The following is an 18,594-nucleotide window of genomic DNA, read 5'->3' as shown; positions in this document are numbered from 1 at the left end:
TGCTTAAATACGAGTAAGGCATAAAAAGACCAGACTTTTTCGTAATTATTCGTATTTTTCCATCATTTGAAACAGACATTATCTTTTTGGAATTCAATTAAAAAGCTATATGTTATATATATATGTTATAAATAACCTCTTTTTATAATATCCAAAAATATTATAAATCTTATATATAAAAATGAATCGCAAAATGTGTTGGTAAGCGCATAACTCGAGAACGGCTGGACCAATTTCGATAATTCTTTTTTTATTATATTCCTTGAAGTACGAGGATGGTTCTTATGTAGAGAAAATGTAAATATTATGTACCACGAGCGAAGCCGGGGCGGACCGCTAGTTCTCAATAAATTATGTAAAGACATGGGAAAATAATACACCAAATAAAATATTGAAGCTTTTATTTACAAAATTACCAACATATAATATCACTTTGGGAATTTGCAGTTTCACTTGCATAACACCATAAATATAACTAGTATAAAAACAATAGTGGTTACAATTCCTTGATAAATTATTCGTAATTAGATATATTTCTAAATTAGATAGTTAAAGTAGTAGTATGAAGCTATGAAGTAAAGAAATATGTTATTCTATGTGGTTTGTGACTAATAATTGTTATATTATATCGGAGTCCTGAAAATAATTCATTTAAAATTCACGTGTTTAATTTTCATAACATATTCATTCATAGCTTTTGATTTGTGTAACTATTTAATATCACGTGCATAAATCTTTCATACATGTTAAAGGATTTTGGCAGTTTTTATTTTGCCTATAATAATATAAGGTACAACAGTTAGATTTTCAATATATCGCTTCACATTGTAATTTTACCATACCTTAATTTCTGGATTTAATCATAAAAGAAAAGTTTTGCAGGCTTTCTATATCCTAAATTTCGATAAGTTCGCCACTGCAAAATACAGAAAGAACAGTAATAGTCGAGATTCAATAGATAGAGGCACATTTGATACTTAGTATGCTTATAGGACTGTATTTGGCTATTTTATTCAAAAAATTATGTATGTAGGTACATAATTCGCTGTAAAAGATAATTATATATGCATAATGCCATTCTGTTAATTAAAACTATAGGAAACAATAATGTTTATCAGTAAATGAGCAGTTTAGGCCGTTGAATAAATTAACTTATATGAAATAATACAGTCTTTTCACGTAGCTATAGGTATTCTCATGTACCTACGGTGTTATTTATGTTTATATTAAATATTTGCATCACAAACATTAAAAGGAACGAATGTATGAAAAGCTTTAAGCTTCCACGATTCAAACTTAAAACATTGACGTAAATTATACAAATACAAATAAACTGATAGTTTAATTTGGCATTATGAACTATTACTACAAAGCGTAATATACATTTATTGTCACAGGTATGAGAATGAGAAGAAAATGACAAAAAATATCTGGGAATTATTTTATTAATATAACCTAGTATGACACACGACTGCCATGAGTTTTATATTAAACATTATTTACAAATTCTTTTTACATTTTTACCACGAAATAACAATGAATGAGATATTTTCTTATTAAATAGATATGTTTGATTTTATAATAGTAAATAAAATATGAACTAATTAATCACCTTCACGTGCTTCGATGACAATAAAATATATAAGACACAGTAATGATGTCAACCTAGCAATTAATATATTCATAATAATTAATTAACAACAAAGGCATTAAAGTAATATAAATGTTTAATACATACCTAATTTAAAACCCATTCAGTCATTTATAGCATTGATTCTTTTAAATAATGCCATGTCATAATTAATATACAATACTTTTTAAATGACATAACAACTTCCATTTATTGAGATAACAAATACTATATTAATATTTTTAAAGTATTCTGGAAGACAAAGCAAATTAATTAAAAAATAATTCCCGACAGTATTTCAACACATGGGAATAACTGCCATAATACAATATTAATGCGTATAAAAATTACTTTATATTTATGATAAATATATACTATATTTACAATTTAATAGAATAAATAACGATGGAGCGTTATTAAAATAAAATTAATGAGCCGGGAGACTATAGGTATTGCATTGAAATTTGCAAGATTAAATGGTAATAGCTGAAATCAAATCACCTAACTTGAATCAAGAAACTTAAAAGTCTGGTACATAATATAGTGAAAACGGTAGATAAATTACTGCTAAGATATAAGCGATACGCGATACTAATATCGTGCGAAAAATAATACACAATAATAATTTACGATTGTTTTTGCAATAAAACAAAATTAAGAATTTCACACTGTTTAACAAAATAGATTTAGCACGTCATTTGTACTTTCATTTCTGACTAGACTCTCACACAAGAGTGCTGCAAATACTAAATACACTAAAAGAATGCTTTAAACCCTCTTAATTACGAGATGGTAAAAACAAAAGAAAAACTTCAAAGTATTTTAGAGCTTAAACGAAATGGATGAATACGAAAAAAAATGTTTTATCTAGATTACGTGGAATTCAGGCGTAGAATAAAAACGTTACTTTCTCTTTCCCTTTAAACACTAAAAAGTACATACAAGGCTACTCCAGAAAAGAATAAAGTAAATTTTGGTCGTTGATGTTTTTTTCGATTTCTAGAAACACTTTAAAATTCACTAAAACCAATAAAAACTTTTCGCCCAGTTTTAATAACATATACATTTTTTCAAATACAATTTATTGTTATAACTATAATTGATCCTTTTATGTACTTAGACATTCAGTTTATGACTAAAGTTATATATCAGAACAAAGAAACTAATTTTAACATGTCTCATAATCGTAAGTCTTCGGGTACTTCAATAACTAAGGTTTAAACCAATGGATTTAATATATATTTTTTATATTATACTCATAAGTTTTTGAACTAATGAGTTTAACAAAATCAAATAATGTAAAAAATTAAATCAATTAGCCATAACCACTAATTAACGCAAACATAGGTAATATAGCGGTGTCGTACAGGCGCCACTAAAAAAACTTTTGCGTCACTAAATGATGAAATATATTCAACTCAGTAATTAGTATCCATTTAATAATTTAAATGTTCAAAACACCTAGACATCTTTAATGGCGACTGTACAATATTGGTACAATACAAAACATTTCGTAATAATATAATTTATTTGGCAATTGACGTGATCATTTATTTCGCTGATTGCTCATTAGTGTTCTAACCCTCTTGAGATTGGTAATAGTGATTTCATCGTTAGGTTTCAGTTGAAGAGCTCGTCTGTATGAAGTGGCGGCTGCGATGTACTTCCCATTGAGGTGCAGAATTGCGCCAAGGTTCGAGTGGTGTTCCGCATCCTGGAATTGCACGTGAATTGTCGATGCTTCAACTTGTTGTTTCGAAAAATGCATGAACATTGTATTAGTGGATTGTCTATTGTGAGGTTGTAATTAAATATTCACGGGTTTATTTCTTTTACGGTGCAACATTGCCAATTAGTTGACGTGGGTTGTGTTATAAAAGGAATGGAAATTGTAAAATCTGATAGAATCTGCGATAGACTCGTGAAAATAATCTGCATTAAAAGTAAACAAGTACGACGGTCCACGTTTTTAATCTGTGATGAAGCTTATACTTTTTTTGTGTTATTTGAACCGGTAAGCGTTAGTCATTTTTTCGCCAGTACGTTGTGATTTTTAGCGTAGGTACGCTTTGGTAATATTCTGACGATGTAGTTATTATCAATGGTTAACTTTAATAACTATAAAAATAGGTTTACTTATTAAACAACGCTGTTAATTCTAAATAAATAAAATACAACTTCTCATTTGATTTGAGCTTATGCAAAACTTATTTGCAGTGACTGAAATCACAGAATAGTAATACAAAACATGCAATTTTTTGCACACGGGAACGCGAACTGCGTTTGTTTTCACTGTTTAAATAAATATGATAATGTATATTGTATAATATATATATTTTGTATTGCAAAAGCCGAGTATTCCAATACATTTTGAATCGTAATATGATTATTATAAATAAAACATACAATTTTTGCCGGCAGTTCGTTTGTTCACTTTTTATACAAATTACTTATTATTTATGTTTGTTTTAATCATTCTATTGAGTGTATTACAATATATTTTATGAAGTGTACACAAGTTTAAACAACTAATTGAAACATCGCAACAACATTAACAAACACAAAACGTTTGAAAGCTTTTACAAAACATGTACTACTAAAATTGTTAAAAATTACAAAGACACATGGGATTTATTAAGAGATATAAACTAATCGTGTATATTCTAAATCTGATCTGAAAATACTGTTTAGTGTCTATATACGCACATTAGGACTAAGTTCCACAGCTTTAGCGTACCAGCGTTCAGCCGAGCGGCACTTCCTTGCGTCTCGCAGCGCACGCGCCGCAGCTGCAGCTCGCGAACTGTCAGATGGCGATAATCTAGCAGATGTCACTAATTGTTCCGCCGATTCGCGTAATCTGCGTTGTGATCTTAGAAACATACCTAAAAGGGAATTAAAACATGTACAAATTTTACCTATCTGGAGGGAAAATCCCCAAATTAATTTACGAAAGTTAATAGTAGGTATTTTTCTTCTTTGATATGCTTCAACGTTTAACGCTACGATATTACGTATTCTAGATGTGTGGAAAATCAGAAGCTAATATCCTTTGAACATACCAAACTGATCTCGTATCGATGGGTCATTAGGTGCTAAAGTTATTGCCTTTTTAAACCACATTTCTGCTTCCATACTCCGACTCGACTGCAAAAAGAATATAATATTACGTTTGCAAGGAAATTTATCAAGATCATAATATAACAGTGGGAAAAAGTTTTAAAAAATAGCATCTATTTGTAAAAACACTTACATTTCTAGCAACAATTTGAGCGAGGCTTAGGTGCGTAGCCGCGTGATCAGGTGCGAGAGCTAACGCAGATAAAACGCTGTGCTCAGCCTGGGCCCATTGTTGCAATTGTACATAAATATCGCCCGCCATTGTTAGGACGTTCTACAAAAATAAAGTCAATCTAAAATAATCGGCTTTTCCAGTGTACAAAAAATTTTTCTAAAAAATATTACATCTAAATTTAATCAGATATCGGATGCTAAAACTTTTAAATACGAAATTTTTATCATTTTATAAATTCGAAATCTGCATAAAGCATCGCATTAAAAACACTAGTTATTAAATCGGGCAATTAATAAAATATGATCAGTGTGAAAGCTATGAATTGAATATTCAAAGAGAAATGTTGACCCAATTGAATATCAGTGACATGGAGAGGTTGAAATAAGTGGTAACGTACGTGTCGCGTCCAACCGACGATGGGCGCATTTGTGACTGGGAGTATTTGTAAAGCCTCTTTGTAGGATGTGAGCGCCTTGTGCCAGTGTCCCCTTTGCGAGTGTAAGGCAGCGAGCTGCACTAACGCGGACACGCGCGCCGCGTCGTGTTCGCGCCGGTCACGTACGCGGACCCCTTCCGCACGGGCGCCGGCCCGGAGCGCGCTGGCGGCCTCCGCTAATCTACCGTCCGCCATCAGTGATGTGCCGAGATTCACGTATGCCACTGAAATAATCTCGATCAGTATTCTGGAGCTGTTTGGTTTGAATATTTTGACAGTATTGCCCTTTGTGGTGACAAAATGTGTATCTACATATTTTATTATAGATCATATAAGAAAATTCATTATGTGTGCTGATTCAGTCTTAATAAATGTTTTACTTCTAACTCCAATTATTTCAAAAGGTTACAAAACAGATGGACAGTTAATAAAAATTATGTGAAATTATAGGTAATATAATCTCCAGTCAACCATAAGGCAAAGTTACATCAAATTAATTATATACAAATTCAATATCCACTTACAAGCCATGGAAGGTCGAAAATAAATTGCCCTCTCGAAACTTTTGATAGCTTCTCCGTATCTCCTTTGATTCTGATGTAAAATTCCTCTGCAACAACATAGGAAAATTCCTTTATTGTGTAGGAATAAGCTAAATTCAACATGAAACCTCCAGATCATGTGGGCGCAGATTGTCTATTGATAAATATACTCAAGATGTTTTTACTATTGTTCCATATTATTACTTTTTGGCAACTATAAGATAACAATAAAGAAATATAAAAAATATAAAGAAATAACTTTTCGTAGCTATAAGGTAGAGCTAAATATAGGTAATTATTGTAGTTTTGATAAATAGAATTAAATGAACTTTCATATTCAACATAATATTAGCTATATTTTCCAATAACTTCAGAAGCAAGCATTCAATTTTATTTTCCTTTCATCTCTTATAAATAAATAATTTAATAACCAACATCTAAAGTAAAATTAACCCATAGCGCTTCGAACAAAACAATACAGCCGTTTAATCTCCTTTACATAAAGCTTTCATTATTTCGGAAGCCGTTGAGAAGCAAGCGAAGTGAATGAAAGAATAAAAAGACGTGTAGAAGCTTTGTCTTGAGTAGGCAATTCATCATAAACATGCCAATAATTCAGTTATGTATTCATGGACAATATGCCTCGCTTTGAACAAACGCGATGCTTAACGATGTTTATCCTTTGATCCTCAATTACAATTGCTATACGAGTGGGTCTTAAATTTGATATATTATAGCGCTTATATTTACGTAAATTGTTGCCTGTAGCTATCACCACGTTTGATTTCGATTTATGATCTCCTCTTGCCTTTTTCACAAAAGACCTTTGAAGTGACTACCCTTCGAATTTATGATAAGAAAAAATAAATTTGATGTGTTAATATGTTAATATTGATTTCAGAATATTTTATTTAACTGTATTATATTCGTTTCCTCCATTTTTTCCTTTGAATATATATTCTTTCATATAACTCTCATTTCATTATTTTTTATAAAATTGTACCTACTTTGATTAGGTAATTATTATTATTTGAACAAGTAAACAACTTTTAATTTAAACCTGCAAGATATTTGTTGGAACTGAAATCTGGTTAAATCGCTATGCAAATCTATGTATTGTTCGTAGCACAGCAAATAACATAAAACAAAAAACCTTTTGTATTCCCTGTTAGCGGAAGTAACAATATTAACAACAGAACGATAACACGATTTATGTAAATGAATGTTATCGTAATATTACAACCGTTTTTGCTAATAATTCATGCACAACTACGTGGCATGTTCGAGAATGTTCCATCGTATATCATCAGCGCGGAACGTGATTTGGTTGTCGAGTGAGATAAAAAAACCTAGTTTAATAATACATAGATGCGGCAGTGCAATATTGTCCGCATGAATAATGCAGGCTATGGGTCGAGCTCAACGTGGGCTCAGCGAACACTAATGAGAATCGTCCAACCCACTCGGGCCATTGCACCCCGTCTACGCCAGCAATAATTTGTTCCTAATTCCCCTCTAATTATAGTGACGTGCTGGGTATAACATTGTACTGTTCAATGTTACGGGAATAAAACTTTCGCCGGTTTACGTGAGGCGCGGCGAGGCACGTGCGGGAACGGCCTACTAGCTAGCATCGGCGAAATTACATGGAGATGGCCTAACTCGTAAGCTTCCAACTAGTAGGTATTCATCAATTTTAATATGTTTAATATACCTACATGCTTTAAAAAAACTTTCTAATAAATATTCACAACCTCATAATATTAATTGTGTTTATTAAAATAGATCAACACTGAGAAGTTTCACATGTCCTATATGTATAAACTATAAAATATCTTCAAAAATGAAGGGACTTGTAAACTTAAATGGAAAAATGCCATACACAATACACATTGTGAAATATTCAATTAATTTCAATATAAAGGTAACGTGTGTTTATAAGATAATAGCTTTGGATAAGCTGACACCCAACAAAATTAACTAAAGCTTAAAAGCGTTTACATGTTTATACTCCGCACTTAAAAGCCATTTAATTATAAACACGACAATCCATTTATTTATTTTTGTATAAAAACGGCAATGGAATTTTGTCCCATGAAAATATCTAGCATGAAATTACCACGCATTTTATTTTTACATATTTCGACCTCTACTTGTAAAGTAGATATAAATAAATAGCTATAACAAGCTGAGAGCGAATTTTATATTATATTTTGTTACAAAATATTATGTAAAATAAATACTTATTTATCTATAAATTTTACGAATTCAAAGTCTACTTCGTTATTGTAGTAAAAAATCATTTTCACTCTCCGATATCAACCAGTAAATAAAAAACATCTACTACCAAATGTTGACAAAAAACAATTGGAATCGAAGGTCTTTGTAACTTAAGATTCAGCACTGGCGTTAAAATACTTTAAAAATAATATAAACGCTGCAAAGCAGTATACAATATCAATTTCATCTGGCTTTGAAGTCAGCCTTACTTACAACTTAAAATGATTGAACGTAGAGCAATACAATTTGATACAAAGTAGTGAACTAGCGATCAAAAGTCTGCCTCAAACCGCAATAACAAAGTTCTCAGCGATATTAATGGCGTCGCTGTAATATTTGTTTGATGCGGTATGTTTGAATACAGGCGCTCGGATCAATTGAAAGTAATTTATGCAGTGAAAGCTCACGAAGCTTCCGCCAGGCGCAGCCTTGTCACGCGATTGCGACATTCCACGATTCAGCCGAGGTGACAAATCGTAAATTGAATTAATGTTTACCTGCACACTCAAATTATGTCCCACATTAACACAATCATAGTTTGTAATATTCCCTGTACATTTGAATAATATAAAGTCATTTGACGGTCCCGCGGATACCTATCCTGATTTAGTATGCATTGTTTCTGGATAATATATTAGCTCAACAAATGCAAATTACTTAATATGAATATGAAATAAATTTAATTGGCATAGAATTATTTCAACAAAGCACTATCACATAAGCAAGTTTCTTAAAACTTAGTTCTATTCTTTAGTTTAGTTTTATTTTCTGATAAAAAAATATATATTATAGACTCAGATAATTGTCTTATTAATTAAAACCATAAATTGAACTCGGTACCCTATTAATCCCAAATGCGTGTTTGAGTTAATACACATTTGGGATTAATAGATAAATATAATGTTGCCTGGCAGAGATCACTGCTTAGTGATAAGGCCGCCAATTGTACTACATCTTTCTAGAACCATATATATATATTTTATTATTTCTTATTGTTTATTGATTGTATTACAATAAAGTGTAATAAATAAATATAATGATCATATTTATTGAATGTGGCATATTTGTATAGAAATAGCTTGGAAATAGCTAAGAGAAGATAGGTACAAACTTATTTCAGACCCGAGATTCTACTTATGTGTAAATGTAAATAAAATATTAAGATTAAGACAAATGCTTCATTCAAGCAAATAACGCTTAAAATATCAGATATTTATTATATAAACATACACATATTTATCACCTACAAATTAAGCAGACCAATAAGTATGTAATTTAAAAATATATACGTGAGACGGTTCTATTAAATAAGGATGGGTAACAAAAGTTCCGTCGAAATTGATTTTTAGAGCGTCATTTTGTAAAGACAACCTTCTCGAAAGCCGCTTTATTGCGACCAAAAACATGTTTGATTCGACCTAAACTTAATGACATGAAAATTTATACCATTTCACCGTATTATTGACGTGGGCGTCCTTAATTATTTCTTTCCAACCTTAGTAATTTAGATAAAAGCTAGAAATTATAGAAATAATGTAAGGTGCTGTTTTATTTCTTTTTTCCGTTGGGAAAACTCGGTTCGCTGTTTTTGTTTACTAATGTGTCAAGTTACATATTGAAGGTGTATTTTTATTAATAGTTCTCGAATTTGTTCACGAATTTACAGCCGAAATGTTTAATTTATGACACAGGTATAGATACCTAATCCATACTAATATTATAAATGTGAAAGTAACTCTGTCTGTCTGTTACTCAATCACGCCTAAACTACTGAACCAATTAGCATGAAATCCGAAGCCGGGGCGGACCTCTAGTAATAAATATGATGATAATAATACAATAAATATATCAAGCACGAACAAATAGACAACCTCTTGACAATTAATTTATGATAGTTCTTGGTGGTTCTTGCATGTTACTGAAAACAACATCTACTACATTTTTAATATGAATTCTACGTTTTTATGAGGGCTTTATAATCAATATTATTATCCACCTCATTTATAATAGTTATTATTTGACGTATACGTCGACGATCCTTTTTTCCTACTTGATATAAAAATAAAACATAAAAAATTGAATAATAAAAAAATATCGAAAACTATGCATAAATTGATTAATCTGGAGAATGAATATTTGCGATAACGAAAGTCAAAAGAAACATTATGGAAATATCATATTATGTACAACAAAATATAAAATAAACTTGAGCATTCGATATTCGCTCAAGTATTATTCATTCCTGCTTTATAAAATAGAGTAACAAAAAAGTGTAAACAGCGCTAGTAAGCCAGCAGATACGTAAATAACCGTATTAACTTCCACTGGCAAATGTGTTCAAAACCAAATTGTTTCGCAAACAGGCGATATGCAAAATACCTCGCAAGTGTTGTCGCAAGTCTAGCTGTCGGGAATGTTAAATATGTGTGTGTGCAAACATGAGCTTAATCTACGCCTTATCTAAGAGACACGCTATGTTATCCCAGAACGCCCGCCTTGGTTCACTTCTACGTGTGTATCCCACATTGCTTCCATTTCGCCGTAATGGAAGCGGTGTGAAGTGAATTCGGATTTGCATTGGTGGAAATGGATTTTAACACACCATTTAGCACCTACAGCGCAGATAGTATCGTAAGCGCGATTTATGAGCTAGAAATATTCTAATATTTGCTGTACAATCGTAGTATTAAATTCATATTCCAGGAACCCTTTGCTGCGAGCGAAACGGGCTTCCTATTATTTTTAGTTCCGTCTCTTGAATATTAGATATCGATTTTGGTAAGTCGCTTTGAATTAGGTGTATTTTAGTCGCTTTGATTTAAATATAGCTTTGAGGAAGGAAGGTTTAATTTACACTAAGAATTTTTATTTGAGTTTATGTTAAAATACTAGTTCTTAACTTGATTGGAGCTTGGTAGAGAAACTAATCTTCAGTTAATTTTAACATTATCTCATAATGTATCGTATTAATACTTTGGTAAACTATTAATGAAACGGCCTATAAATCTACAAATACATTTTCCTAAATATAAACCTCGCACGATAAGAAATCAAAATATTATAATAATCCATTGAGATATACATATCATCACTTATGTTCCGCTCAACATACGCCATATGGCGTAACTGCACGCTCATTTTTTATTTGTTTTAAAGTGAAACGCATCAAATATGCCTTCCTGTGTGTTACGATATTGCACAAATAATACAAATAATACGGAAAAGTGCAAAGGAATAACTTTCATCGGTAAGTACCTAACTAGATAATAATTTTTAAAACTTAGTTAGAACAAAAACATGGCGCACAGATTTTGTTCGTGGTGTCTCCTCCATACGTAGTAATATTATCTCAATGTAATAATCACAATCTAAACATAGCAATACAACAAAATACTTACATTTAGGGCGAATAAACATGTATTAATATTGAGCATATTTTTTTAGAAGATTCTATAAATATAACAATTTAATATAACTCATGAAGGTGCTCAGCAATAAATTGGATAGCAATACGTGCTCGAGTGATTGCGTCGCTACAATTGAAATCAGCTTTGCACCTAAATAATTTAATGCTCTTATTATTCTTGTATTTCAGAGAAAAATGAATATTCTATTTAATAAGAGCATGTTTTCTCAATACCTACCCAATAGCGATAATATTGTTATTTGTTTTAAATAGTTATTAATGCATTGGAAAAACAAATTAATTGAAATTGGATGTTGAAGAATGTTTCAGAACTTGTTAGTATCTTAGAAATATTGAAATTTCATGATATTATTCTTCATAATTTTCGCTTCAATATTTTTTACAAATATCTTGTCATGATAACAATAATTCGCATTTAATCAGACACCAATGTTATTGAATATTTTTTCGGGTTGCCGAAATGAACTGTAGGCCAATTTAGTCCAACCTGGAATACCAGTCACGGAAAATGCACGTGAGCTTTTGTGAGCTTTGCAAACAGAACGCCATGAAATCCAAGATAAAAAAACGGAATTATTAAAATTCCGATGCATGAGAACAATTAACGCTATAATTTTTCAACCACAAGAGTTTTTATTCTCCTTCTCTCTATGACCAGTACAATGCAATGAAAGTTCCGTAATGACGAATAGGGGTAATAAAAAAAATATGTATCATCAATTCAGCATTGCACTCATAAATACACAGAATCTATAAGAATTACTGATACGCGAACATTAAAATTGAAACATAAATATTCAGATAGCAATTCGTACGCTGTAACAACGTTAATAAAATTCTTATGTAGGTAACAATAACTCATCAACGAGTCGACACCAACTTACCCGCGCAAAAAAATACTTGAAAACTTTATCCGAGGCAAAGTGAGGATTTTTAAATCGTATGTTTGCTTTCAGTTCATATTTAGACGTGGCGTACCTGAAGCAACTACTTCATATTCGCTTTTCCTTCGACCCTAAAAAGCAAACATTCAAATTGGAATGCCACATATAAAAGATAGTCATAATTTTTTACGACATAACATATTAATCCATTAATATTTATAAGTATGGTAAATAAAGAAAATAGTTCGTATTATCTCTTTTTTTTTTCTGATTTTAGATGTAATGGTTCTAGTGAAACAAAATGTTTTTAAATACTGGTGGTGTTAATTAACATTCATTACATTTTTTCGTTAATAACACTAAGTACTTTACATCCCCCTGTATTTTATAAACATGACGTAATTACATTAGCTTAAATTCACGTTCGTAACTAGTAACTGTGGCCAACAGTTACAGGTCGACTAAAGTCTTTGGGGAAATGCTACCCCCTAGCGAGGGCCCGTCTCTTCCGTACCCTGGCATTAATTGTTCTAGTGCGAAATCGAATGAAATATGTGTAATTGACTACCAATACGTTTATTCAATCAAAATTCAATACATAGTTTGATAAGAAACTATTGTTGTTAAATAAACGTAGATATGTTTTATACGGTACAATAACGGAGCATTAAAACCTTTTGTTTTAATTATCAAAACAAACTCGACATGCTGAGCCTCATTATGTTATCAATCAAAATAAAGCTATTTATCCTCTAAATGTGATAAAACAAACTTGGTTAACTTACATGTTGAAACGTGTAATATATTCGCATATTTGAATTTCTAATGAACACGAAATCAGGGGCGAAAAACCAATAAGTAATAAAACGCCTCAACTCCCGTATTTGTAATTGTCTCCCCTTCACTCGATTATACCGAGCGCATGTTATTAAAGATAATATCAGAGCATGCGCGTTACATGACCTTAATAGAATAAGATGGTAGAGATTTCAAACTCCATCGTGTTTGAAACGCGGTCTGTTATCGTGTTCATGCAGAAAGCAGGTTATATAAGGTATAAGTGACATGATAATTGAAATGGGTAAAAGCAAATCAAGTAATACCATAAAACTTGTACATAATGGCATGGTTATTGACAAAAATGCTGATGTTGCGCTTGCTTTTGAAGATTTCTTTAGTAGTGTCCCTGCTAGCATTTCTAATAATTTAAACTCGTCTTCAGTACTTGCAGAGACCTTTTTGAGGGACCATGTTGCGGGGTGCAGTACATTATTTCAATTGCGTCACGTAACTGCTAATGATATTGTTACAGCATTTAAGACACTTAATTTAAAAAACACTTGTGATCTTTGGGGAATGTCCGTAAATTTAGTTAATAATATAATAGAAAATATTGCAAACAATTTAGCTTTCATATTTAATAAGTGTTGTGACTATGGTACATTTCCTAATTTACTAAAGCTTAGTAAAGTTATACCTCTATTTAAGAAAGGCGATCAAGAAGACTGTAACAACTATAGACCTATCTCGATTTTACCAACATTAAGTAAGGTATTCAAAAAGTTAATATTAAACCAATTGACTAGTCACTTTGCTTCTAATAATTTGCTGCACACCAAACAGTTTGGTTTCACAAAGGGGCGCTCAACCACAGATGCTGGAGTTGCACTACTAACACATATATATAAGGCATGGGAAAACTCAAAAAATGCTTTGGGGATATTTTGTGACCTCTCCAAGGCATTTGACTGCGTTGAACATTGTACATTATTGCGTAAACTTAATCACTATGGGATTAAAGGACAAGCTCAGAACCTCATAGCCTCATACCTGCATGATAGGATACAAACTGTAGTTGTTAATGGAGAACGTTCTAGCGGTGCGTCAATTAACATTGGTGTTCCACAAGGATCTATTTTAGGACCCTTCTTGTTCTTGGTATATATCAATGATCTACCTTATTATTTACAGGATAGGTGTGAAATAGTTCTGTTTGCAGATGATACCTCATTAATATTCAATGTGGATAGGCATGACCCAAATGTTGACGAAGTGAACAGTACTCTTTTACACATATCCGACTGGTTTACTGCTAATAATTTATTATTAAATGCCAAAAAAACAACTTGTGTTGAATTTTTACTACCTAACGTTAAAAAGTTGAGCAGAAATATTACCTTGAACGGGGAGGTATTACACCCTACAGAATCGACTGTATTTCTTGGGTTAACATTGGACGAGAAACTACAGTGGGGAGCCCATGTCAACACCGCTGCAGGTAAGCTCAGTTCAGCAGCATATGCAGTCCGAAAGGTAAGGCATCTCACCGATGAAGATACAGCTAGATTGGTTTATTTCAGCTACTTTCATAGTATTATGTCCTATGGAATTCTACTATGGGGCAGGGCAGCAGATATAGAAACTATATTTATCTTACAGAAAAGAGCCATTCGCTCTATATATAATTTACGTGCTCGGGACTCACTAAGAGATCTCTTTAAGAATACTGGTATCCTTACTGTACCATCACAGTATATATTTAATAATATTTTGCATGTACACAAAAATGCCGACGTACACACAAGAGTAGGAGATAGACACTGTTATGGCACAAGGAACAGAAATAGAATTGAAATGCCATTTTTCCGATTAGCTAAAGTTAAAAATTCATTTATGGGTCAAGGTATACGCTTTTACAATAGAATTCCTCATAATATTAAAGAGTTTGGTAGTGCTAAATTTAAAACTTATGTAAAAAATATATTAGTTCAGAGAGCCTATTATAGCATTAAGGAATATATGGAAGATGAAAATCCATGGAGGGTTGTCGCGTAAGAACCACAGGACAGTTCTTTGGCATATTATGATATATTATGTAGTTAGATTTAAGTTACAGATTATGTAATATTGACAATATGATTTCAAAAGAGCAACTATGGAGTTTCTTGCCGGTTCTTCTCCATAGATACTGCTTTCCGAATCGGTGGTAAATGTTAAAAATACATATGTAATGACGATTCGAAAGTGCTACTAAAAGTAGTCTAATTGAATAAATAAATGTTTGAGTTTGAGTTTGATACATGTATATCGGCATTACTTACACCCATCTATTTGTTAGGTTTGTGCGAGAACTGAATATCAAATAAGCTAAGTCTGTGGCTGATACAATATTATTTGTACGTGTTGTTATCTTGTTGGTATAGTCAATAAAAACCCAAGTGCACGTTTTACAAGAAAAACTTTATTAAGATGAAAAATATACGTGTTACACGAGCAATGTCCGCAGAGAAGAGGAAGTACAAAACAAAATGTTGCCATTACATAAAAAGTGACCACAGATTATTGAAGGCGCAAATTTATTACAACAGTACGTAATAAGATCGACGAAATAGAGTGCTGTGTCGTCATGAATTTGTTATCATGCACTTGTTTATTTTAAACAAATATCTACATAATACAATAGTATTGCATTTGTAATTCAGTCGTTAAAAATGATCTCTCGCTAACGATTCTACTTTATGGAGGATATTTATGGTCTTTTGTGTATTCAAAATATAGTAATCTCTCAAAGATGTTTTAACGATGAAATAATACCTCTTATAATTCTACACCTACAACACATCGCGATGATATGATCAAGTCTAGTTTATTTGTGTAGTGTAGACATAAGTTAATTATAGGCATAGTTTTAATGATTGTAGACTTACAGAGTCATAAAATCTAATACAATTTTCTTTTCTTTTCAATAAATTGTAATTCTCGATTAGCATATTTACTAAACATCACATTTAAACAGTTGTCACAAAATAATACAAATGTTTAATAGCGGTTTCGTGATTTCATGTAAACGTAATTTAGTAAAGGATTTTCCAAACCCATATTAAATAAACGCTTTTCTGAAACTCTATTAAAATATACATTTCGCATACATAACATGCGGTGAGCGCTAGCATACAATAAATCACGCTGACTAATGTGGCCTAAATTGTCAATCTACCCACATCCATGTCAGACGCGAGCTTCTACGTAGCGGCATAATATTAACATTTTAAATAAGACGCAAGATGGCATATTTAGTCGCTCAGCCAAAACATTTTCATTTTCTTAACCTCGTTCAGAATATACCAAGAAAGAATAATGGAAAAAGCTAACAAATATCATTCCTTCATCGACCAATAAACGCCAATTGTGCCCCTACATAATAAATAATAAAACGCTAAAACAAAATATTTCTCCTTTGACCTGAAGAGATCTTACAATTCAATTTTCGACTCGAGTCGGCATCAAAGGGAACCCAAATTATTGTGAAAGAAAAAGTTTAGGCCGAGCTTTCAGTAATTATGCTGTATGGCTTGACGTTAATTTGTGAAACTGCACGGAAACCCGACGCTTAGGTGGTGGAGTCGAGAGGAGCGTACCCGATTAATTCAAGTATTCGAAGCTTCAGTGAATTAATGGGACAGCCTGTGTTGTGTGCCTATTGATTTTGTGTCGCAATGTAGAAATGCCGATCTATTATTATATTGTTCAAATTTGTTTTAACGTTTATTTCGCAAACAAAACAAATGAATGGTTTAAAATAATTTTTATTTTACTTGTAATCGGATTAAACTCGAATTCTAATGGCGTATGTTATTTTAAGTACTTACATTCATAGGTACCTTACATATGGTACATGTTTACTTATGGAAGTTAATTTAAAATTCTCTTTACACCGATGCCAACGAAAACACGCGCTGATGCCCTTTTACGATTTCCTTTTTTGTTTTGTTTAAAAATTTAAATAAAATCCATTTACGAAATGTACTTTTAGTCGTTATATATAATCGTTATATACTAAATGTTATCACATCATATGAAAACGTGTACAAATATCATGTTGTCAAAGTTTAGATCTACCTATCTATACAGGTATTGGTATATCTAGCAAATCAAATAATATTAAGTTATGTTATAGGTATTGTAAAACTTTATCAATTTTTTTTGTACTATTCGCCCTCCTATTAAATTATAATTGCTCTCATCACTGTGCTTGCGAATTTTTACATTAGGTATATACATATTTTATCTCAATAAAGATTACAGTATCTATGTTTTACGATATTTTTCGGTGTCCCTAATAAGGGTCGAACCTTTACCTTTCAATCCCCCGAGGAAGGTACAAAGAACATTATTTTCGTCTTCCCTTGGAGTGAACTTAGAAACCTTTTTGAATGTATTATTAAACTTTTGTTATCTCAATTACAATATTTTGAATTTACCAAAACACCCTTTCATTTCTTTTAATTTTGCTTTTATTTGTTCCACGGAGTTATAAATTGTCGAAGTTTTTTGCAGAATAAGGAAGCCAATGTAATACAACTTATAATAGGTCGCAGTATTTAAAAGATTTCCTTTCAAAGACGAAATAAAGGACTTTCAAAAGACATTGATAGGCTTCTACGGATGTAAAGAAAAAAGATTACAAGAAATTCTTGTTTATTTTACTTTTGTATGATAATAAAAGTCACAATGTACGTACTACCTCGAACATAATGCAAAAAATGGTACTCACAAGTTATAATGAACATCGGCCATATTTGGTCTATATTTCAGTGCTCTTTCAAACGCAGCCTCAGCCTCTGCAATTCTTCCCTGTGTAGACAAAACGCTGCCCAGATTCCCGTAAGCTAAACAAAAAGAGATACTTTTTTTCATGTGCTAACAGTTACATATTTCTAAACACTAGTGTAAATGAAAATGTATATAAAAATTCAACGCCTCAAAAACCATTTGAGAAGTAGCCTTGTTTGCATTAAAAAGTTATTAATACAATTTTGATTATTTTATTCATTTTATTATTCTATTTGAAATTTTGATATACATTTTGAATTAAGACCAGAATTTATTGCGAAACAAAATACGTATGCATAAACCTCAAAGTAAAGTTCTAAATATAATAGATATTGTAGCGCACTTTCTGCAAGCCACAAAGCTTGCTTCCGTGGCAGCAGTTTGCACTGCATTTCACATTCATGATTGACATGAAATGGAAATATCAAATAGACGATTAAAACCAAACAAATTTCCTGCTAATGAACGCCAATTAATGGTTTTGGAT

General features: G+C 31.7%; 1 protein-coding gene across 1 annotated transcript in view; it reads right to left on the bottom strand.

Moving 5' to 3' along the window:
- Positions 1–384: 384 nt before the first annotated feature.
- The window catches only part of LOC149909019 (protein O-mannosyl-transferase Tmtc1-like), an 86,145-nt gene continuing 67,935 nt past the window's right edge, over positions 385–18,594 (bottom strand). Inside the window, exons 5-11 of the mRNA XM_090120598.1 lie at positions 18,049–18,163; positions 5,886–5,971; positions 5,323–5,585; positions 4,884–5,024; positions 4,693–4,777; positions 4,337–4,515; positions 385–3,344 (exon numbers count right to left, since the gene is read on the bottom strand). Of these exons, the coding sequence (XP_089976724.1) occupies positions 3,177–3,344; positions 4,337–4,515; positions 4,693–4,777; positions 4,884–5,024; positions 5,323–5,585; positions 5,886–5,971; positions 18,049–18,163 (1,037 nt within the window). The 3' untranslated portion in view covers positions 385–3,176. The remainder of the gene's footprint in view (positions 3,345–4,336; positions 4,516–4,692; positions 4,778–4,883; positions 5,025–5,322; positions 5,586–5,885; positions 5,972–18,048; positions 18,164–18,594) is intronic.

Source organism: Colias eurytheme, chromosome 4, assembly GCF_061535395.1.
Source record: "Colias eurytheme isolate Ceu_HAF_F1 chromosome 4, ilColEury1 Martin Lab GWU primary, whole genome shotgun sequence".
NCBI classification, from domain to species: domain Eukaryota; kingdom Metazoa; phylum Arthropoda; class Insecta; order Lepidoptera; family Pieridae; genus Colias; species Colias eurytheme.
This window is presented reverse-complemented; position numbering and strand designations above follow the sequence as displayed.